The 23,691-nt window shown below is 43.7% G+C and overlaps 1 protein-coding gene across 4 annotated transcripts in view; it reads left to right on the top strand.

Annotated features, from left to right (window-relative positions):
* ppfibp1b (PPFIA binding protein 1b) overlaps nt 1-23,691 on the top strand; it is a 253,814-nt gene that overhangs the window by 193,288 nt on the left and 36,835 nt on the right. For 3 of the 4 annotated variants that reach the window (XM_072267360.1, XM_072267357.1, XM_072267356.1), the window contains 5 exons: nt 1,526-1,558; nt 5,559-5,697; nt 8,238-8,366; nt 18,011-18,161; nt 22,440-22,551. In XM_072267360.1, the coding sequence (XP_072123461.1) occupies nt 1,526-1,558; nt 5,559-5,697; nt 8,238-8,366; nt 18,011-18,161; nt 22,440-22,551 (564 nt within the window). The remainder of the gene's footprint in view (nt 1-1,525; nt 1,559-5,558; nt 5,698-8,237; nt 8,367-18,010; nt 18,162-22,439; nt 22,552-23,691) is intronic. The other variant, XM_072267359.1, reaches the window with a different exon arrangement.

Here is a 23,691-nt window from a genome sequence, read left to right as displayed (position 1 = left end):
CAATACTGCACTGTTCCCACAGCTTATGGACTCATTTTCAGGAGCTCTTCATCTCATGTTCTTGATATTTGCTTTTTTTTTCGTACAGTTTTGTTGCACATTGTTTGTCTGTCCTTTTGAGTGTGGTCTTTCAATAATTCTGTTGTATTTTGGATTTACTGTGTACTCCCACAAGAAAATCGCTCAGGGTTGTATACGGTGGCATATGCAGTCTGTACAGTATATACTTTGGTAATAAATTTACTTCGAACTTTGATCTTCACAGCCATCTGACCCAGCAATAGGCAACCCCTTGGGAGAACATCATACTCTACTCGAATGATTGCACCACTCACACTACCTTCCCCTCACTTGACTTCACCTACCACCTTCATCTTGTAACCTCTTTCTGCCCCTACACCACCTTATTCTGGCTTCTTCCCCCTTCTTTTCCAATCCTGATGAAGGGTCCCAGCTGGATACATTGACTGGTTAATGCCTTCCATAGGTGATGCCTGCCCTCCTGAGTTCCTGCAGCATTTTGTGAACGTGTACACATTTTATTTCTCCCCCCCTCCACCTTCACTTTGCCATTGTACCTGCCAGTCCTGTATAATGTTCAGAATGTGCATCCTGATGTGCAGATTGATAGTTTTGATAATGTAATTTTATTGGTTTATCGAGAAATTTCCGTTTATGAAAATGGACAGACTGGCTGCTTTGAATTTTTTGTTTCACGCAAAACCTTCCTTAGTTCTTCCTTACACTGTTTCGCATATGTACTTCATTAGGAAAAGTGTTGTTTCTTTACAAACCATCTAGTGTAGTGGTTTGCTTGTCACTATTACAGTTCAGGGCATCGAAGTTCAATTCTGATGTCTTCTGTAAGGGGTGGATGCATGGATTTCCTCTGGGTGCTCCAGTTTGGTTCCACAGTACAAAGACCTACCAGTTAGTAGGTTAATTGGTGATTGTAAATTGTCCTGTGATTAGGCTGGGGTTGAACTGGTGGGCTGCTCGATGAGCCTGTAGGATCTGCTCCGCCCCGGATCTCAGAATAAAAATACTAGAACTTGTCTGTATATTGTTGTGACATGTAGGAGATGGCTACACCTACACCTGATCACAGAAGTGCTGTTACCAATTTCTGATTGAGCTGATTGTTGGGTAAACTTAGAATGTATTTCACAACTTAAAGGTGTGAATCATTTTGGATCTGAAGGGCATCCTGCATATGGGGTTTGTGCAATAAAGTGATGCTGGGCCAGAAGATCAGCTCTGGTTGCGCCAGGCGGTGGAGCAGGTGTGAAGGGTGAAGTGGTCTACTACTGAAGTGGTTTCCTTTCCACTTACCAACTGAATTGTTCTATAAATTTAAATATCTAGACAACTGTTTCTGTGGTCTGTTTAATATTGCAATCGTTTTATCTGCCCTTTGATTGGGGTGGTTTCTATCTGTACATTGATGTGTCCTTTACCTTGTTGTTCTGCATATTCTGTGCTGCTGTGCTCTCCACGATCACACACATTATCTGGACGGCTGAAGACCGCAGTCGAAGTGCAAGTGCACCGATGCTAGGTATAGTATAGCTGCATGTTTGACTGCACCAATGCCTTGCTGTGGGCAACATTGCAGCTGTTTACTGCTTGTCATCCTCAGTAGAGCTACTGCAACTGTGATACCCTAAAGCTGAATGAATCTTTGGAGCATTTAATCAATGCAATGTGAGCTCTCAAAGTGCAAATCCTACCTTAGCTTTGACCAGTGGCTTTATGAAAGTTGAACAGATACAATAAGACAGAGGAGCAGAATTACACAATTTGGTTCATCAAGTTTGCTTCACCGTTCCATCATGGCTAATTTATTAACCCTCTCAGCCCCATTTCTTTCTTTCACCCTGTAACCTTTGACCCCCTGTCTCATTAAGAACCTGTCAACCTTTGCTTTAAATATACCCAATGAGCTGGCCTCAGCCATTTGTAGCAGTGAATTCCCCAGGTTCACCACCATCTGGCTGAAGAAATTCCTCCTCGTCTCCATTCTAAAAGGTCATCCTGTTCTGAGGCTGTGCCCTCTGGTTAAAGGCTCCTGATTAGAGGGTGCTGCTTCATGTTAGCTCATCAGCATTTGTTTATCCATGCTCACTTAGTCGCTTAGTCATGAGTCTGCTGGGTTTGGCGATGCTAATCTTGGAGAGCTTTGCGTGCTGGGTTTGTTAGAGGCGAATTTCGTTATCGTTGGTGACATGCTAGAGAATATTAATCAGCATGTATTGGTACAAGCCCCTGCTTCATTTAGTAAAGGTCTACATCCGCTTCAATCTCTCTGAAATTAGTTCAAGATGCCTTATTTCAGATATCAGGAGCTTAACTACTGAAAACCAAGAAGAATCCAGAATGTAAGGGCCAGGAAGGAGAGGAAGATTTGAATAGGAACTTGAGGGGCAACTTTTTTCTTTTTACACTAAGAATGGTATGTATGTGGAATGAGCTTCCAGAGAAAGTGGGTGTGGCAGGTACGGTAACTTAAAAGACAGTTGGATAGGTACATGGATTGAAAAGCATTAGAAGATTCTGGGTCAAATGCTAACAAATGGGAGTAGCTTGGATGGAACATTTTTGGTCAGCTTGTTTCTGTTCTATATACAGTACTGTGCAAAAGTCAGAAGCACAGAGAGCTAGAGATAGAGAGCGCTAGGGAGCCTAAGACTTCTGCACATTACTGTAGTAATTTTATGTATTGCACTATACTGTTGCCGCAAAAAAACAAATTTCATGACCAATGTGAGTGATGATAAACCTGATTCTGATATGGATCTCTATAGTGGACTGAGAGTGGGGAGGGGGCAGGGAGAGGGGAATTATGGTTAGGAAAAGGGGAAAGAGGAGAGGAAGCACCAGAGACACATTCTGTAATCTATAAGCCAGTATTTTGGTATCATTGACCTTACCTGCTATCATAGGGTTCGGTGTATCTACGCCCACACCACTCCCCCCTGCCCCTGACACTCCTCTGCCATCCATCCCACACCCCTCCTCACCATTCCCAACATCCTCTGCTCCCACCAGACCTGCAAACTCACTCTCTGCTCCACGTTGACAAAATACAACACTGTACAAAAATCTTAGGCATCCTGGCCCCCTCCCCCTCCCCCTCCCCCTCCCCCTCCCCCTCCCCCTCCCCCTCCCCCTCCCCCTCCCCCTCCCCCTCCCCCTCCCCCTCCCCCTCCCCCCTCCCCTATATACACACACCTCTCTCTCTCTCTCTCTCTCTCTCTCTCTCTCTCTCTCTCTCTCTCTCTCTCTCTCTCTCTCTCTCTCTCTCTCTCTCTCTCTCTCTCTCTCTCTCTCTCTCTCTCTCTCTCTCTCACTCTCTCACTCTCTCACTCTCTCACTCTCTCACTCTCTCACTCTCTCACTCTCTCACTCTCTCACTCTCTCACTCTCTCACTCTCTCACTCTCTCACTCTCTCACTCTCTCACTCTCTCACTCTCTCACTCTCTCACTCTCTCACTCTCTCACTCTCTCACTCTCTCACTCTCTCACTCTCTCACTCTCTCACTCTCTCACTCTCTCACTCTCTCACTCTCTCACTCTCTCACTCTCTCACTCTCTCACTCTCACACTCACACTCACACTCACACTCACACTCACACTCTCTCACACTCACACTCACACTCTCTCACACTCACACTCTCTCACACTCACACTCTCTCACACTCACACACACTCACACTCTCTCTCACACTCTCTCTCACACTCACACTCACACTCTCTCTCACACTCTCACTCTCTCTCACACTCTCACTCTCACTCTCACTCTCACTCTCACTCTCACAAAACTGTAACTCTGTGACCCATAGAGTCAACAGCACTGAAACCAGCTCTTCAGCTCAGCTGATCCATGCTCCATCCAAGGTGTCCCCATTTGTCCCATATTCTCAAACCCTTTTCTATCCATATTCCTTTCCAACTGTATTTTAAAAAGTTATTACACCTGCCACAACTACTTCCTCTGGCAGCTCATTCCGTGTACATACCAACTTAAATGTATATATTTTTTTAAAACAAAGGTCCTCAAGTTCTCAGTAAATCATTCAGCTCTCATCTTAAACCTATGTCTTCGAATTCTTGATTTCCTAACATCTGCTGAAAAGATTGAGGTACATGCATCCAATCTATGCCCCTCATTATTTTATTTCCTTGGAAAGGTGACCCTATAAAAAGCTGTGAGTCCTAGCGTGCCCAATGTTTCCCAAAACTCAGTCACTTATGTTCTGAAAACATCCTGGTAAATCTTCTCTCCAGTCTTTCCAGTTTAATCACTTTTCGTATGAGAGGGTGACCAAAACTGGATACAATACTCCAAGTGTGACTTCATCGATGTCTTGTACAACTGCAACATAACGTCCCAACTTCACTACTCAGTGCCCTGACTGATGAAGGCTAGCATGCCAAAAGCCACTCTGCTAGCTGCCCTTTCTACCTGTGGGTCCACCTCTAGGGGAAAGCAGCCCCTCTTCTCAAAGAGGCTCTGTTGTGTCCACATAAGGGGTGAGTATATGAGTAGCAGCCTGTCAGGAGTCTGCCCGGCCATCTAGCCTTCCTTGGAAACCTAGGCTTGCTCTCATGTGACCCTTTCTTCTGTGTAAAAGGGTATAGGCACTAACATTCATCTTTCTGTTGCAGACAACTTGATGGGGAACTGCATTAGAGTTTTTTATTCTGTTGTAGTTTACAGGTTCAGATTCACTTATTGTTTGTACATCAAAGCATACGGTGAAATGTGTTGTTTGCATTTGAGGATGTGCTGGGGGCACCCTCAAGTGTCGTCACTCATTCCGGCGGTAATATAGCGTGCCCGCGATGCTGACGTACTGTCCTCCACTTAACTAAAGGAAAGATTAAATCTTGTGAGAATGATTTTGCTCCTCGCTACCAGGTCACATAAAGTATAAGATATACGAGAGCAATTGTCAAATGCACAATGTATTAAGGCATGTGAGTTGGTTTGTATCAATGCTACTGGCTCTGCTGAGGTGCTGAACATAGTAACACAGCTGCCAAGGTCCATGAAAGCAAGGCATTTGCAGAGGCAACTTCTGACGATTGAATCTTTTCAGAAGTTGGTCATTTAAGTGCAATAAAGAGTTGTTAACTTGTGAAAGAAAGAGCGCAAACCAGCATCCTTTATCTATCTATGTGAATCATGTTCTGCATTTCAGTCATTCATATTAGCATTTTTTTAATAAGGTAATCACCTAACCTAATCATCATCACCACCTCAATATTTCAATTGGATTATTTTGCTTGATTTTTGACTCTCCCTTTATACACTGGAGAGACAAAACCTGTGTTTGTGTCGACCATTAAATTCTCAAATAGAACTCATTTCAAAGGCAGACGCATCATGGTAAGTTGTATTGTTAATCTAGATTAATCAAATTTAAAGCCATTCCGTTTATGTTAAAATGTTTTCCAGAATTTTACCATTCCTCTTTCTTTACTATTTAAAAAAAAATATTTTATATCATAAGGGAAAGAATTAATGAACTTTGATTTTTACAAAAATATACAGCGGAGACGGAGAGAGAGTTGGAGCAGGTGGATGTTGCTGGTCTCCCACTGCGTTCAGTAGAGGCTGATAGTTGTCAGCTCTTTCCAACCTCACCAGATCTCAAAAAGAAATCCAAAGGAATCAAAAAGTTATTTGGAAAGTAAGTATCTTTTAATTACACTTCAGGACACAGGTCATTAGAAGTGGGAGCAGAGATAGACTTTCTGATCTACACTGCCATTCCTTGATTTATTTTAGCCAGAGGGTAGTGAATCTGTGGAATTCATTGCTGCAGACAGCTGTGGAGGCCAAGTCATTGGGTATATTTAAAATAGGTGTTGATGGGTTCTTGATTATTCAGGGTTTCAAAGGTTAAGGGGAGAAGGCAGGCAAGTGGGGTTGAGAGGGAAAATAAGTCATCCATTATGGAACGGTGGATATGATAGAGAGCAGAGGAGATTTACAAGGATGTTATCTGGATTGGAGGATGTACCTTCAGGTTGAGTGTACTTGGCCTTCTCTCCTTGGAGCGACGGAAGATGAGAGGTCACCTGATAGAGGTGTATAAGATGATGAGAGGCATTGATCGTGTGGATAGCCAGAGGCTTTTTCCCAGGGCTGAAATGGCTAACACAAGGGGGCATAGTTTAAAGTTTTGGAAATAGGTATCGAGGGGGTGTCAGGTAAGTTTTTCATACAGAGTGGTGGGTGCGTGGAATGCACTGCCGGTGGAAGTGGATACAATACCTACCTCTTAGATATGTACATGGAGCTTAGTAAAATAGAGGGCTATGCACTAGGGAAATTATAGGCAGTTTCTAGAGTAGGTTACATGGTTGGCACAACATTGTGAGCCGAAGGACTTGTAATGTGCTGTAGATTTCTCTGTTCTAAGACTGGATGGGCCAAATAGCCTAATTCTGCTCCTATGTGTTATTGTCTTGTATTCTAAAAGATCGTGTGAATAGCTTTTGGAATTATTTTGAATTGGAATAGATTTTTGAGGCTGTTTATTTTCATAATTTATCAAGCTCATTTCATACTAATTTATCCTAATTATACAAGAGTTGAGAGGATTTGTGTGGTGAATTCTGCACTGATAGCTTCAAAACTGGTCCACTGTGAGCATCTAATTGGATGTTTGTTATTTAAGCACCCTGTCACAGTATGACACTCTCTATATAATGTGTTATAAAATGCAATTGAGTATTAAATTACTAGTGAACAGTGAAAATCATCAAGAATTATCTATGAGATGTTTCAAGTAGATGACCCATCATCAGAATGAGGAAAATTTAGTATATGAATGTGTTTTAAGGTGCAGAGTAAAGGACAAGTATAGGGAATAGAGAGGTGGACACCAGCAGAGACTGTTACTACTGCCTGTGAAAGGTTGTTAATTGCCATGGTTGTGTCTGTGGGCAATTGAAATGGAAGGAGATGAATGAGAATACAGAGGGGAGAGGCAGTAAAATATACAACTACTACAACTATGACCTCACAAACACTAAATGCTGGGATTCTGAAAATAAAAGCCAGTGATCGAAATAAAAGATTAGCTTTATTTGTCATATGTACATCGAAGCATTCAGTGAAATGTGTTTGCGCCAATGACCAACACAGTCAGAGGATGTGCAAGAGACAGCCACAAGCTTTGTCATGCTTCCAGTGCCAACATAATGTTCACAACTTACTAACACTAACCCGTACATCTGTAAATGTGGGGGGAAACCAGAGAAAGCCCACACATTCAAGGGCACAACATGAAACTCCTTATAGAGTATCAGTGGGTATTGAACCCCAATTGTTGGCATTCCAAAGCATAATGCAAACAGCTAAACTACCGTGCTTCTTGGCATCAGCGATAGGAGTGGGATCGAGGAAAAGCGAAGTGCCACTAAGGTTCCATACCCCTACCACTCTGCGTTTTTTTTTAAATACAAATAAACTACACTGGCATCCATTCCCCTCCAGTCACCTTAAAAAAAATAGGCTCTTTGTATTAGCCATTTCCAGAAAAAATCTCTGGCTATGCTTCTGATTATCTTATACACCTCTACCAAGTCACCTCTCATCCTCCTTTGCTCCAAAGCGAAGACCTAGCTCACTGAGCCTATCCTCACAAGACATGTTCTCTAATCCAGGCAGCATCCTGGTAAATCTCCTTTGCACCCTCTGTAAAGCTTCCACATCCTTCCTATAATGAGACAATCAGAATTGGAATATTATGTTCAAGTAATTAACTTGGAAGAGCGCAAACAACAGGAATTCTGCAGATGCTGGAAATTCAAGCAACACACATCAAAGTTGCTGGTGAACGCAGCAGGCGAGGCAGCATCTCTAGGAAGAGGTACTGTCGACGTTTCAGGCCGAGACCCCTTCGTCAGGACTACCCATTAGTCCTGACAAAGGGTCTCGGCCTGAAACGTCGACTGTACCTCTTCCTAGAGATGCTGCCTGGCCTGCTGCGTTCACCAGCAACTTTGATGTGTGTAACTTGGAAGAACAGTTGGGTTTTGATTGGTCTCTCTAATCCAGCATGAAAACGACAGGCAGGTGACAGCCTCCTTTGCTTTAACCCTGTATCATTTGTAATGAAGGAGTGTGGCAATCCGATTGTCACTGCACAGCCCAGGACAGTAGGACCTTTGAGAGTTCAGGTTCATCTTGTGAATGGTCGCGTTTGTGTTTTATACTCAGGCTTAAACGAAGTCAGTCAACCACATTCAACCCTGAAGACATGAGTGAAGGGGAATTCAAAAGAGGTGGAACCAGAAGTACCTCCGGTCCGAAGCTTGGCTGGTCCCGGGATCTACAGCACACTAAAACGTACAGAACTATTGAAGTCATTTACTTAGAGATGCAGCACGGTAACAGGCTTTTCCAGCACAACAAACCCATGCCGTCCAGTTACACCCATGTGACCAATTAACTTTCCAACCCTTGTGTCTTTGAAGTGTGGGCAGAAATTGAAGCACTCGAGTGAAACCCAGATGGTCACGCAGAAAACATTCAAACTCCTTACAGGCAGTGGTGGAATTGAACCCAGGTCACTGGCGCTGTGGTAACTGCTAGGTTATTGTGTCACTCCTAAGTCACGACGAAAACATTGGGATTTCATTTACATCACTGCTGTTGTGTTGTAGATTTGCCATTACATTTGAGCTAGATCTTCTCTGGGAGGCATGACGATTATTGATTATCCATTCACCTGTCTTCATTAAAACAGATTCATTGGTTAGTAGAAATGGGCAAAAATAATTCCATAAATATTTGAGGTAGAAAGTAGCTGGCACTGAGATAGATAAGATCAGGAGGGGTGTAGACCATCTTTTTCCTGGATGCAGGTGCAAAAAGTAAGGGAACAGAGGTTTAAGATCAGAGGTGAGAGATCTAAAAGGGACATCGGGGCAACTGCTTCATACACAGGTGGTGTATTTGACAGAAATAGTTGTTCAGGTGGGTACATTAGCAGCGTTTAAAAGCCAGTAGATGATACATGGATAGGAGGGTTTTGGAGAGCTGTGGGCCAAGCAAGGCCAGGTGGGCTAGATCATTGGAAAAATCCAGAATTTCTTTAGCCAGAAGGTGGTGAATTTGGAGCCCAAGTCATTGAGGGTACTTAAAGATTGATAGGTTCTTGATTGGTCAATGCACCAGAGGTTACGAGAAGAATGCAGGAGAATGGAATTGGGGGGGGGGGGTGGAATAATTAATCATCTATGATGGGCCGAGTGGCCTAATTCTGCTCCTATTACTTATGGTCCTATACCTGAATGGTCACTGTGATTTGAAGGAATATTGTGATTAATCCTCCTGTGTTTGGTATCTCCACTGGTCCTCGTGTTGAATTGCCTCCCACTACCCAACAGGCTGAAACACTTCCAGACACAGTAACAGTAAGATTGAAAGAGTACAGAGAAGTTTTACAGGATGTTGCCAGGACTGAGGACCTGAGTTATACAGAAAGGCTGAATGGTTGGGATTTCATTCCCTGGAGCTAAGATTAATAGGAGATTTGATAGAAGTATACAAAATTATGAGCGGTATAGGTATTATAAATGCAAGCAGACTTTTTCCACTGAGGTTGGATGAGACAAGAACTAGAGGATGGGAGTTAAGGGTAAAAGGGAATGTTTAAGGTGAACATGAGGGGGAATTTCACTCAGAGGGTAGTGAGAGTATGGAGTGAGCTGCCAGTGATGGGGTGGATGTGGGTTCGATTTCAGAGTTTTAGAGAAATTTGAAGTACATGGATGGGAAGAGTATGGTTCAGGTGCAGGTTGATAGGACTAGGCAGATAAATAGTTCCGCGCGGACCAGATGAGCTGAAGGGCCTGTTTCTGTGTTTCAGTGTTCAGTGACTCTAGCCGCCTCCATCACCACCTTGTCACTCTGTTGGCTTGATCATTTCCACTGCCATTCTAGTCCAAGATCTAAGTTTCTTTCACTGCAGGGCATGCCAGTGATGCACACAAACAGCAGCTGGTTAGTCTGGAAGAGCTGTGTAAGCTGAACTTTAATCCTTTCAAGGCCCCAATTTGTCTTGGACCTACTTGATGCATCAGCTTCTGAACTTGGACTTTGTGCCTGGGTGATGTTGTAACTTGAAGCCCAACACTCCGCTCTGCCCTGAGGGATCAGGGGGCATGCATGCGATCCAGGATGCCGTTGAGGGATCAGGGGGCATGCATGCGATCCAGTCTGCCATGGGGGATCAGGGGGCATGCATGCGATCCAATCTGCCCTGAGGGATCAGGGGGCATGCATGCGATCCAGTCTGCCCTGAGGGAGCAGAGGGCATGCATGCGATCCAGTCTGCCCTGAGGGATCAGGGGGCATGCATGTGATCCAGTCTGCCCTGAGGGATCAGGGGGCATGCATGCGATCCAGGCTGCCCCTGAGGGATCAAGGGGCATGCATGCGATCCAGTCTGCCATGGAGGATCAGGGGGCATGCATGCGATCCAGTCTGCCCTGAGGGATCAGGGGGCAGGATACCGAGGGTGAGACACCTTTTCAAAGAGCAACAAATCCTGAGCATTACAGGGGGAAAATGGAGAACGTGACGACAGAGTAATGACTGAGTGTAATTAACAGTTCTGAAATGGAAACAGTATGAAATTGGGAAGAAAGTGGACATATTATCCATGTGTAAGTAATCAGTCAATGGTGTGGAACTAAACACAGTGGAACTGTTTCTACTGACAAGAGAAGAGACCAAGTCAGGCAATTGGAGCTTAAAACCAGTTGCTTTGAGCAGATGGGGCTCGTCAGCTGTGCTTGGCAGCTCATCTCAGAGAAGGAAAACTCTGATCACAAACCCCTGCTGCCCTGCAGCTATACCTACTCATGCAGAAAGGTTTGGGAGTAAACCCTGAGGGGAAAATCCAGAGCTCGAGTCCCTAAGGCAGTCCTACAATATGTTCAATGCTGACTGGCAATTCCTGGTCTCTGCCATTGCTTTGGGTTCATCAGCTGAGTGGAGAGGGGGAGCCTGCTGCTTTCCATGTTGTGTAGTCCTGGCTTGTGTTTCCGTAGTCAGCTAGGACATAGAACATAGAATAGTACAGCACAGTACAGGCCCTTCGGCCCACAATGTTGTGCCGACCCTCAAACCCTGCCTCCCATATAAGCCCCCACCTTAATTTCCTCCATATACCTGTCTAGTAGTCTCTTAAACTTCACTAGTATATCTGCCTCCACCACTGACTCAGGCAGTGCATTCCACGCACCAACCACTCTCTGAGTAAAAAAACCTTCCTCTAATATCCTCTTTGAACTTCCCACCCCTTACCTTAAAGCCATGTCCTCTTGTATTGAGGAGTGGTGCCCTGGGGAAGAGGCACTGTCTATCCACTCTATCTATTCCTCTTATTATCTTGTACACCTCCATCATGTCTCCTCTCATCCTCCTCCTCGCCAAAGAGTAAAGCCCTAGCTCCCTTAATCTCTGATCATAATGCATACTTTCTAAACCAGGCAGCATCCTGGTAAATCTCCTCTGTACCCTTTCCAATGCTTCCACATCCTTCCTATAGTGAGGTGACCAGAACTGGACACAGTACTCCAAGTGTGGCCTAACCAGAGTTTTATAGAGCTGCATCATTACATTGCGACTCTTAAATTCTGTCCCTCGACTTATGAATGCTAACGCCCCATAAGCTTTCTTAACTACCCTATCCACCTGTGAGGCAACTTTCAGGGATCTGTGGCATGTACCCTGAGATCCCTCTGCTCCTCCACACTACCAAGTATCCTGCCATTTACTTTTACTTTACATGGTTGACCACAACCAACGGAGGCCTCTCCAGGATATGGAAACATTGAACTAGATCTTAAAATGTCAACAGCTGTGTTCCTGTGAGATGAGTAACGTACCTTCAACTCGCTCTCATTCCAGAATTCAGTCTGAGAAAAAGCAGTAATGCAGAGTGACGGGGTGGGGGTGGGGAGACCCTGGCAAGAGGCTTTGAAAAAGCAATCACAGTAACCAAGAATGGAGTGTAGGCAATGGTAGAGGGAAGGTGGGCCAGCCAGTAGTCAAAGAGTATAGAATCAGGCCCTTTAGCCCATCTAGTCTATGCAGAACTATTATTGTGCCTGGTCCTTTTGACCTGCACCTGAACCATAGCCCTCCATCCCTTAACCATCCATGTAGCTATCCAAACTTCTCGTAAATGTTTTGATTAAGCATGCATCACCACTTCTGCTAGCAGCTCTTTCCACACTAGCACCATCCTCTGAGTTAAGAAGATTCCCCTTCATGTTCCCCTTAAACATTTCAACTTTCACCTTAACCTATGATCTCTAGTTCTAATATAGTTGGAAATCAGAGAAATAATGGTGTTTCCATTTTCATACTCAGTGTTAAACGAGGAAACTGTATTAGGGCAGGATACTCTCCAGTTGTCCATTGCTTTAATAAGAGTCTAAGCTCTGTGTTTGGGAAAAGCAGCAGAGTGGGTGATTTTTTTATAGACCACCCAATAGTAACAGGGACATCGAGGAGCAGATTGGGAGACCGATTCTGGAAAGGTGTAATAATAACAGGGTTGTCGTGGGAGATTTTAATTTCCCAAATATGGATTGGGGTCTCCCTAGAGCAAGGGGTTTAAATAGGAGTTTGTTAGGTGTGCTCAGGAAGGTTTCCTGACACAATATGTAGATAAAGCCTACAAGAGGAGAGGCTGTTCTTGATCTGGTATTGGAAAATGAACCTGGTCAGGTGTCGGGTCTGTTCAGTGGGAGAGCATTTTGGAGATGGTGATTACAATTCTAGCTCCTTTACCATAGCATTGGAGAGGGATAGGAACAGACAGGTTAGGAAAGCATTTAATTGGAGTAAGGAGAAATATGAAGCTATCAGGCAGGAATTTGGAAGCATAAATTGGGAACAGATGTTCTCAGGGAAATATACGGCGGAAATGTGGCTAATGTTCAGGAGGGGGTATTTACGTGGTGTTCTGCATAGGTACGTTCCAATGAAACGGAAAGGGTACAGGAACCATGGTGTACACAGGCTTTTGAAAATCTAGTCAAGAAGAAAAGAAAAGCTTACAAAAGGTTCAAAAAAACTAGGTTATGATAGAGATCTAGAAGATTATTAGGGTAGCTTAATGAAATTAGGAGAGCCAGAAGGGGCCATGAGGAGGCCTTGGCAAGCAGGATTAAAGAAAACCCCAAGGCATTCTACAAGTATGGAAAGAGCAAAAGGATAAGACATGAGAGAATAGGACCAATCAAGTGTGACAGTGGAAAAGTGTGTATGGAACCGGAGGAGATAGCAGAGGTACTTAATGAATACTTCAGTTCAGTATTCACTATGGAAAAGGATCTTGGGAATTGTAGGGGTGACTTACAGTGGATTGAAAAGCTTGAGCATTTAGACATTAAGAAAGAGGATGTGCTGAAGCTTATGGAAAGCATCAAGTTGGATAAATCTCTGGGAGTGGACAAGATGTACCCCAGACTACTGTGGGAGGCGAGGGGGGAAATTGCTGAGCCTCTGGCAATGATCCATGCATCATCAATGGGAACAGGAGAGGTTCCAGAGGATTGGAGGGTCGCAGATCCTGTTCCTTTATTCAAGAAAGGGAATAGAGATAGCGCAGAAAATTATAGACCAGTGAGTCTTACTTCAGTGGTTGGTAAGTTGATGGAAAAGATCCTGGAGTATTGTGTGCAGTTTTGGTCCCCTAATCTGAGGAAAGACATCCTTGCCATAGAGGGAGTATAAAGAAGGTTCACCAGATTAATTCCTGGGATGGCAGGACTTTCATATGATGAAAGACTGGATCGGCTAGGCTTATACTCGTTGGAATTTAGACGATTGAGGGGGGATCTTATTGAAACATATAAAATCCTAAAGGGATTGGACAGGCTAGATGCAGGAAGATTGTTCCCGATGTTGGGGAAGTCCAGAACGAGGGGTCACAGTTTGAGGATAAAGGGGAAGTCTTTTAGGACCAAGATTAGGAAAAACTTCTTCACACAGAGACTGGTGAATCTGTAGAATTCTCTGCCACAGGAAACAGTTGAGGCCAGTTCATTGGCTATATTTAAGAGGGAGTTAGATATGGCCCTTGTGGCTAGAGGGACCGGGGGTATGGAGAGAAGGCAGGTACAGGGTTCTGAGTTGGATGATCAGCCATGATCATACTGAAAGACGGTGCAGGCTCGAAGGGCCGAATGACCTACTCCACCTATTTTTTATGTTTCTATCCTGAAAGGCAGGATTTATGAACATTTGGAGAGGCATAATATGATTAGGAATAATCAGCATGGCTTTGTTAAAGGCAGGTCGTGCCTTACGAGCCAGATTGAATTTTTTGAGGATGTGACGAAACACATTGATGAAGGTAGAGCAGTAGATGTAGTGCATATAGATTTCAGCAAGGCATTTGATAAGGTACCCCATGCAAGGCTTATTGAGAAAGTAAGGAGGCTTGGGATCCAAGGGGAAATCGCTTGTGGATCCAGAATTGGCTTGTCCACAGAAGGCAAGGAGTGGTTGTAGACGGGTCATATTCTGCATGGAGATCGATGACTAGTGGTGTGCCTCAGGAATCTGTTCTGTGACCCCTTCTCTTCATGATTTTTATACCTGATGTGGATGAGGAAGTGGAGGGATGGATTAGTAAATTTGCTGATGACAGAAAGGTTGGGGATGTTATGGATAGTGTGGAGGGCTGTCAGAAGTTACAGCGGTACATTGATAGGAAACTGGGCTGAGAAGTGGCAGATGGAGTTCGTCCCAGATAAGTGTGAGGTGGTTTATTTTGGTAGGTCAAATATGATGACAGAGTATAGCATTAATGGTAAGACTCTTGGCAGTGTGGAGGATCAGAGGGATCTTGGGGTCCGAGTCCATAGGACACTCAAAGCAGCTGCGCAGGTTGACTCTGTGGTTAAAAAGGCATACAATGCATTTGCCTTCATCAACCATGGGATTGAGTTTAAGAGCCGAGAGGTTATGTTGCAGCTATATAGGACCCTGGTCAGACCCCACTTGGAGTACTGTGCTCAGTTCTGTTCACTCCCTACAGAAAGGATGTGGAAACTGCAGAAAGGGTGCAGAGGAGATTTAAAAGGATGTTGTCCTGGATTAGGGAGCATGCCTTACAAGAATAGGTTGAATGAACTTGGCCTTTTCTCCTTGGAGTGACGGAGGATGAGAGGTGACCTGATAGAGGTGTATAAGATGATGAGAGGCATTGATCGTGTGGATAGTCAGAGGCTTTTCCCCAGAGCTGAAATAGCTAACACAAGAGGACACAGTTTTAAGGAGCTTGGAAGTAGGTACAGAGGAGATGTCGGGTAAGCTTTTTACGCAGAGAGTGGTAAGTGCGTGGAAAGGGCTGCCGACGATGGTGGTGGAGACAGATACAATAGGGTCTTTTAAGAGACTCCTGGATAGGAACATGGATCTTAGAAAAATAGAGGGCTGTGGGTAACCCTAGGTAATTTCTAAAGTAAGTACATGTTTGGTAGCATTGTGGGCTGAAGGGCCTGTATTGTGCTGTAGTTTTTCTATGTTTCTAATGCTAACCACTTTACATCTATTGTGTCTGCAAGGGCATGTGTCGTCCGCCAAGGCTAGAGTCGTAGAGCGCTACAGTGCTGAAGCAGGACCTTTGGCCCATCTAGTCTATGTCGAACTGTTATTTTGCCTCATCCCATCAACCTGCTCTTGAACCATAGCCTTTCATATATCTCCCACTGGCTACTTGGCAGTCTGATCTGCTAGCAAGAAAATTGAGGGCAGCGGGTACTTGTGTATCCGCCTTTTGTGGAATTGTTTCTGACTCACAACGTCCTTGAACTGCAACGTCCCTTCATTACTGGATCTAAACCTTAGAACTCCCTCCCTAATAGTGCTGTGAGACAACCATTGCCCATTAAGGCTTTATAAGGATTGGTCAGACTGCACGAGATATTGTGAGCAGTTTTAGGCCCCTTGTTTAAGAAAAAATGTGTTGGCATTAGGGAGGGTCCAGAGGAGTTTCAGAAGAATGATTCTGGGAAGGAAAGGGTTAATATACGAGGAGCACTTGATGGCTCTGGGAATTGCATTGAATTGACTTTATTGCATCCTTCATATACGTGAGTAAAATTTTTTGTTTTGTGTCCTGTCTAAATGTGCAATGTGCAATTTATAGTAATTTATAATAAATAGTATGTACAACAGGGTAGTCAATATAGCATGGAAATACAGTTGCATTGTCATGAATTAAGCAGTTTGATGGCCTGGTGGAAGAAGCTGTTCCAGAGCCAGTTGGTCCTGGCTTTTATGCTGTGGTACCGTTTCCCGGATGGTGGCAGCTGGAACAGTTTGTGGTTGGGGTGACTCGGATCCCCAATGAATACTTTGGGCTCTTTTTATACACCTGTCTCTGTAACTGTCCTGAAAAGTGGGAAGTTCACAACTACAGAAGCGCTGGGCTGTCCACACCACTCTCTGCTGAATCCCGCGATTAAGGGAGGTACAGTTCCCATACCAGGCAGTGATGCAACCAGCCAGGATGCTCTCAATTGTGCCCCTGTAGAAAGTTCATAGGATTTGGGGGCCCATACCAAACTTCCTCAACTGTCTGAGGTGAAAGAGGTGCTGTGTGCTTTGTTTCACCACACATTCGGTATAAACAGGCCACATGAGTTCCTCGGTGATGTATATGCTGAGGAACTTAAAGCTGTTCACCCTGTCAACCCCAGATCCATTGATGTCAATGAGGGTTAGCCTATCTCCATTCCTCCTGTAGTCCACAACCAGCTCCTTAGTTTTTGTGACATTGACGGAGATGTTTTTTCTTGACATCACTGTGTCAGGGTGATGACTTCCCTGTAGGCTGCCTCACTATTATTTGAGATTAGGCCAGTCAGTGTAGTGTCGTCAGCAAGTTTAATTAGCAGATTGGAGCTGTGGGTGGTGGCACAGTCATGGGTATACAGGGAGTAAAGGAGGGGGCTTAGTACACAGCCCTGAGGGACACCTGTGGTGAGGGAGCCCACTCTTACTGCCTGCCGGCGATCTGACAGGAAGTCTAGAATCCAGCTGCACAAGGCAGGGTGAAGGCCCAGCTATCTGAACTTCTTGTCAAGCTTGGAGGGAATTATAGTGTTGAATACTGAACTGTAGTCCAAGAACAGCATTCTCACATAAGCATCCTTCTTCAGATATGTAAGGATGGTGTGCAGAGCTGTGGCTATTGCGTCATCTGTCGATCGGTTGTGTCGGTAGGCGAATTGTAGGGGATCCAGTGTGGGTGGTAGCAAGCTGCAGGTGTAGTCCTTGACCAGCCTCTCAAAGCATTTGCTTATTATTGAGGTGAGTGTGACAGGACACCAGTCGTTCAGACATGTTACCTTGGCCCTGTACTAACTGCAGTTTAGAAGAATGAGATGGAGGTGGCGGAGGGGGGGTGTGGGGAATCCCATTGAGACCTATCGAATATTGATGTGGAAAGGATGTTTTCTACAATGGAGGAATCAAGGACTTGACAGTACAACTTCAGAATAGAGGGATGTCCCTTTATGACAAAGAAGGGAAAGAATTTCTTTAGCCAGAAGGTAGTAAATATGAGGAATTCATTGTCAAAGACATATGTGGAGGCCAAGTCATTGGGTATATTTAAAGTGATGGTTGATAGGATCTTGTTTAGGGTGTCAAAGATTATGGTGAGAAGGCAAGAGAAGGGGTTGAGAGGGATAATAAATCAGCGCAGAGTTGATGGGTCGAGTGCTCTAATTCTGATTCTACGTCTTATGGTTTGATAACCTGGCAGGTCAAGAATTTGTTCTCCTCCACCTTTTGGGAGTACCTGCTGATAGTCAATGTCCTCGTCCTGTTAATAAGCATTTTCTCTACACTTTGCAGAAAGTGGTGTATGTAATGTGGGTTGGGTGACTTAATCAGAACTTTGCCTTTGAAGCTACTTGGTCATTAATCTGAAAGTGCAATCACTTTGTCTGCAGTGATCTGGATGCTCCATTTGCAAAGTGGAGCAAGGACCAGGTGTGCAACTGGCTGGATGACCAAGGACTAGGAATATATGTGGGGGCTTCTGGATCCTGGATCACCTCAGGCCAGACCTTACTGCATGCATCTCAGCAAGACCTGGAGAAGGTAAGCTTCTTGTGTTATTATAGTGTCTAATGTAAGAGAATCTCACAGTGTGCAGTTTAACACAAAATTGACCAATCCAGAGATGTCTGATATTGAAGAGTTGGGAAGGTGTAGGAAAATAACCTTTGGCAGCACTCACAAAATTTTGGAGCAATTTAGTAGGTCAGGCAGCGTCCATGGAGATGACAAACAGTTTGACATTTCAGGCTGAGACCCTTCTTCAGGACTGGAAAGGAAGGGGGATGATGCCAAATTAAAAAGATAAGGGAAGATGATAGGAAAAGCCACGTGGATGGGAAAGGTAAAGGGCTGGAGAGGAAGGAAACTGATAGGAGAGGAGTGTGGACGATAGGAGAAAGGGAAGGAGGATTGGACCCATGGGTAGGTGATAGGCAGGTGAGAGGAGGTAAGAGGCCAGGGTGGGGAATAGAAGATGAGAGAAGGGGGAGGGAAAATGTTTTAACCAGAAGGAACCATCAATATTCATGCCATCAGGCTGGAGGCTACCTAGACGGAATATAAGGTGTTACTCCTCCACCTTGAGGGTGGCCTCATCGTGGCACAAGAGGAGGCCGTGGACCGACATTGGACTCACTTTGAAGGACACTTCATCTCATTCTTAGTATTTATTGGGTTTTTTTTGTTTCTTTGTATTTAAGTTGAATGCACACGAAAGAATTAATCTTAGGGCTGTATATGATGGCATATATGTACTTTAATAATTTACTTTGAACTTTTAAAATGCTAGTGTGCAGTGTCTTGATGGCTGAAGGCACAGCTGCAAATAGAGAGAAAGAAGTTTGACACAGCCTGTCCCTAGGGGCTGAGACTTCCTAAGCAACAGTGTGGAGAGTCTGAAATGAAGGTGATTGGTCAGCTGATATAATGAAGGAACTGATTACACTTTGTTCCCTCTACACATCCAATTCCTATGTTATTTTTCCAGTCAAGTTCACTTTTTGGGGATTGAAAGATATAGCAGAGTTCTAGGTGATCTGAGGTTTAAAGTAATTAGAATAGCGAAGGCAACCAGGTCAATGTTAGAAAAGTTGAGGCTAGAACTAATAATATGACCATAAAACATGGGAGCAGAATTAGGTTGTTCAGCCCATAAAATTTGCTTTGTCATTCCATCATGGCTGATTTATTATCCCCTCAACTCCATTCTCTTGCCTGCTCCAGTAACCTTTGGCACCCTAACTAATCAGGAAACTATTAACCACCACTTTAAGTATACCCAATGATTTGACCTCCACAGCTGTCAGTGGCAATGAATTCCACAGATTCACTATGCTCTGGCTAAAGAAATTCCTCCTTATTCTAAACAAACGTCCCTCTATTCTGAGGCTCTGCCCCCTGGTCCTAGCCTCCCCCACTATAGGAAACATCTTCTACACATCCACTATCTAGGCCTTTCAATATTCAATAGGTTTCAATGAGATTCCCCCACCCTCATTCTTCTAAACGCTGATGAGTTACAGGCTCAGAACCATCAAACGCTCCTCATACATTAACCCTTTGTCATGGATGAGGGCTTTTATCTGTAGTGAACTGAGGCAAGGGTCAGAGGAAAATGTTGGAGGTAGAAATGTTTGGTCATACTGATGAGATGGATATGTGGTCTGATGTTCATCATGGTTTAGGGTTTAACATTGAGGGTTTTGGTTTCAGGGAAAAGTTTGCATTAGGTAGTTGGGGGATGTGGTGAAAGACGGTGGATTTGGCTTTTACCAACATTTGGAGGAAATTGCTGTTGATGGTGATGAATCTTTGACTACGTAGTTCATGGAGACCAAAGGGATGGAGTTGAGTGTCATCAATATAGTATTGACAGGTAATATCACCAACAAACAGTATATAGTTAAGAAATGGCGTAGTAAAGGATAGATATTTGAGAAACATCAGAAGTGATGATATATGTAGATGATTCTGCAACAAGAACTGGATGGAGTTTGCGGTGTATATAATTATAAGGGGCACAGGTAGAGTGAATGTACAGTCACTTTCTCTGGATTGGGGAATCAAGAACTGGAGGGCACAGGTTTAAGGTGAGAGGGGAGAAACTTAATAGTAACTTGAGGAACAACTTTTTCCACCAAGGTGACAGTCAGTCTATGGAATGAGCTGCCATAGCTGCGAGTGGCCAGTACGTTATCAACATTTAAAATGCATTTGAGCAGGTATATAGAAACGGTTTAGGAGGTATGGACCAATCGTGGGCCACTGGGACTAGCTTAGGCATGAATCTTGGTTAGCACGGACCAGATGGATCAAAGGACACTTTTCCCTGCTGTTGGACTCTATGAAGCAAATCATTTTTGCAGTGTGAGCTGATTTGACTGTAGTACCTAGGATACCCACCTGGTTTCAAGGGGAGAATATACAAACTCAGAAGGTTGAGCATGGTGCGACAAATTGGCAGGTATATTGTAGGCAACACTGAATCATGGCTGAAAGATTATAGCCAGGAAGTTAATGTCCAAGGATACACATTGTATCAAAAGGACAGGCAGGATGGCAGAGAGTGGTGTTGGGTCTGTTGGTTAAAAAACATGAAATCAAATCATTAGGAAGAGGTGACATACAGTCAGAAGGTGGTGTGGACAGAGCTGGGGAACTGCAAAGGTAAAAAGACCCTGATGGGAGTTGGTACAGACCCCCAAATAGTAATGAGGATGTGGCCTACAAATTACAACGGGAGATAAAAAATACATGCCAAAAGGGCAATGTTTCAATAATCATGGGGGATGTCAATACGCAGGTAGATTGGGAAAATCAGGTTGGTGCTGGATTCCAGGAGGAGCAATTTCTAGTGTGCCTACAAGATGGCTGTTTAGAACAACTCATGGTTGAGGCCACTGGAGGAACAGCTACTGTGGATTGGGTGTTGTGCAATGAACAAGAATTGATTAGAAACCTTAAGGTAAAAGGACACTTGGGGGCAAGTGATCATAATATGATTAAATTCACTCTGAAATTTGAGAAGTCTTTATCAGAATTACAGAATTAAAGGGAATTACAGAGGCATGAGAGAAGAGTTTGCTAGATTTAATTGGAAAAGAACAATGGCTGTAAATCAGCAATGTCTAGAATTTCCGGAAGCAATTTGGAAGACACAGGATATATTCATCCCAAAGAGGAAGAAGTATTCGAAAGGAAAGATGAGATAACCATGGCTAAGGAGAGAAGTCAAAGCCAACATAAAAGCTAAAGAGGGGGCATAGAATAGAGAAAAAAAAATAGTGGAAAGTTAGAGGATTGGGAAGCTTTAAAAACCAACAGAAGAGAACACAAAAGTCATTAAGAAGAAAAAAAAATGGAATACAAAAGTAAGCAGAAGACTGGAATATAAAAGTATGGATGTAATGTTGGAATTTTATAAAGCACTGGTGAGGCCTCACATGGAGTATTCTGGCCAGATTTGGGCCCCTTATCTTAGAAAGGATGTCCTGAAACTGGAGAAGATTCAGAGGTGGTTCACAAAAATGATTCCAGGATTGAATGGCTTGTCATATGAACAGTGTTTGATGGCTCTGGGCCTGTATTCACAAGAATTCAGGTAGATTAGGGCTGACCTCATTGAAACCTATCAAATGGTGAAAGGCCTTGATGGATGAAGAGGGTGTTTCCTATGTGGGAGAGTCCAAGACCAGAGGCCTCAGAATAGATGGATGTCTTTTTAAAACAGAGTTGTGGAGGAATTTCTTTATCTGGAGAGTGGTGAATCTGTGAAATTCTCTGCTCCCGGCAGCTGTGGAGACCAAGACTTTCTGTATATTTAAGGCAAAGATTTATAGATTCTTGATTGGTCAGAGTATGAAGGGATATGGGGGATAAGGCAGGAGATTGGGGCTGAGAGGAAAATTGGATCAGTCATGATGAAATGGCAGAGCAGATGTCATGGACCAAATTCTGCTCCTCTATCTTATGGTCTTATTGTTAAACTCCCTATGTTGATGTGCGCAATAAAGCGGTCCCCCACTTGACAGCTTATGGCAGTGATGAGGCAGAGATTATGTCAGCTGCCTCATTGTTGGCTAGATAATTGCTCTTCATTTTTAGTCTACAACTAAGGGTCTGCGCCTAGCTCAATTGCTTGTTCTTGGTTTCTGCAGAACCCTTTACTTTGTCCTGAGAAGAATTGGTACTTCCCAAGCAGTACTCTAGGCTATGTTACTGTAGGCTGTACTAATTCTCTGCCTGTTACAGTAAAGATTTGGCAAAAGATAACACATTTTTGAAGAATCAGTACATTCTTTGACCAGTTTCTTTGCACAGGAACTTGGCATCAAGCACCCTCTGCATAGAAAGAAGCTGCAGCTAGCTCTGCAGGCATTTGGTTCTGAAGAAGAAGATAACAAGGGGAAACTGGATTACAATTGGGTCACAAGTGAGTATGATGATCTTTCTCACCCTTTTAGCACATAGAAACTTACAGCTCAACAATCTTGACTGACACTTATTTATTACACTGGGACGTATCCTGTTGTTTGTGGGTCAGTGTGGGCGGAGAGTGGTCACTGGAGAAGTAATATCAAAGAGAAAAGGTTTAACTGACTCTCTGTCTCAAAGCATTTCAAACCATGGGAATTGATTGGAATGTGAGAGAGTGAGGAGGGCAGCAAGAAATCCCTTTTAATGACAGCATTGTTTCCTTTCAAACTACCCGGTGTATAAATGAAACGTGCAAAATGCTAGAGGAACACAGCAGGTCAGGCAGCGTCTATAGAGGGGAGTAACAGTTAACATTTCAGGCTGAGGCCCTTCATCAGACCCGGAACATTGACTTTACTCCCCTGCACTGATGCTACCTGACTTGCTGACTTCCTCCAGCATTCTGTGTTTGTCATTCAAAATTTCCAACGTCTGTAAAATCTCTTGTCTATGACTAAGTGAGTGAAGTATAAACTGCTTTATAGAACATTGAACTTTACAACACTGCAGGACCAAAAGAAGCTGCAGGGGGTTGTAGATTTAGTCAGCTCTATCTTGAGTACTGGCCTACAGAGTGCCCAGGACATCTTCAAAGAGCAGCATCTCAGAAAGGCAGCATCCATTATTAAGAACCTCCAGCACCCACGGCATGCCCTTTTCATCAGGTAGGAGATACAGAAGCCTGAAAGAGTACACTCAGTGATTTAGGAACAGCTTCTTCCCCTCTGCCATCCGATTCCTAAATGGACATTGAACCTTGGACACTACCTCACTTTTTAAAAAAATATATAGTATTTCTGTTTTTTGCACAATTTTTAATCTGTTCAATGTGCTTATGCTGTACTTGATTTATTTACTATTTTGTTTTGGTTTTTTTCTTCTGTATTACATTGAACTGCTGTTGCTAAGTTAACAAATTTCACGTACCGGTGACAATAAACCTGATTCTGTATAAGCTGTTTGGCCCATGCTGTTGTGCTGACCTTTTGACCTACATCAAGATCAATCTTCCTTTCTTTTTTAATCTTTTTATTAATTTTCAAATTCATAAACATAGCAACAATACTAGTACAAAGAGATTGGGATTACATTATTG

This window comes from Mobula birostris, chromosome 9 (assembly GCF_030028105.1).
Source record: "Mobula birostris isolate sMobBir1 chromosome 9, sMobBir1.hap1, whole genome shotgun sequence".
NCBI classification, from domain to species: Eukaryota; Metazoa; Chordata; class Chondrichthyes; order Myliobatiformes; family Myliobatidae; genus Mobula; species Mobula birostris.
This window is presented reverse-complemented; position numbering and strand designations above follow the sequence as displayed.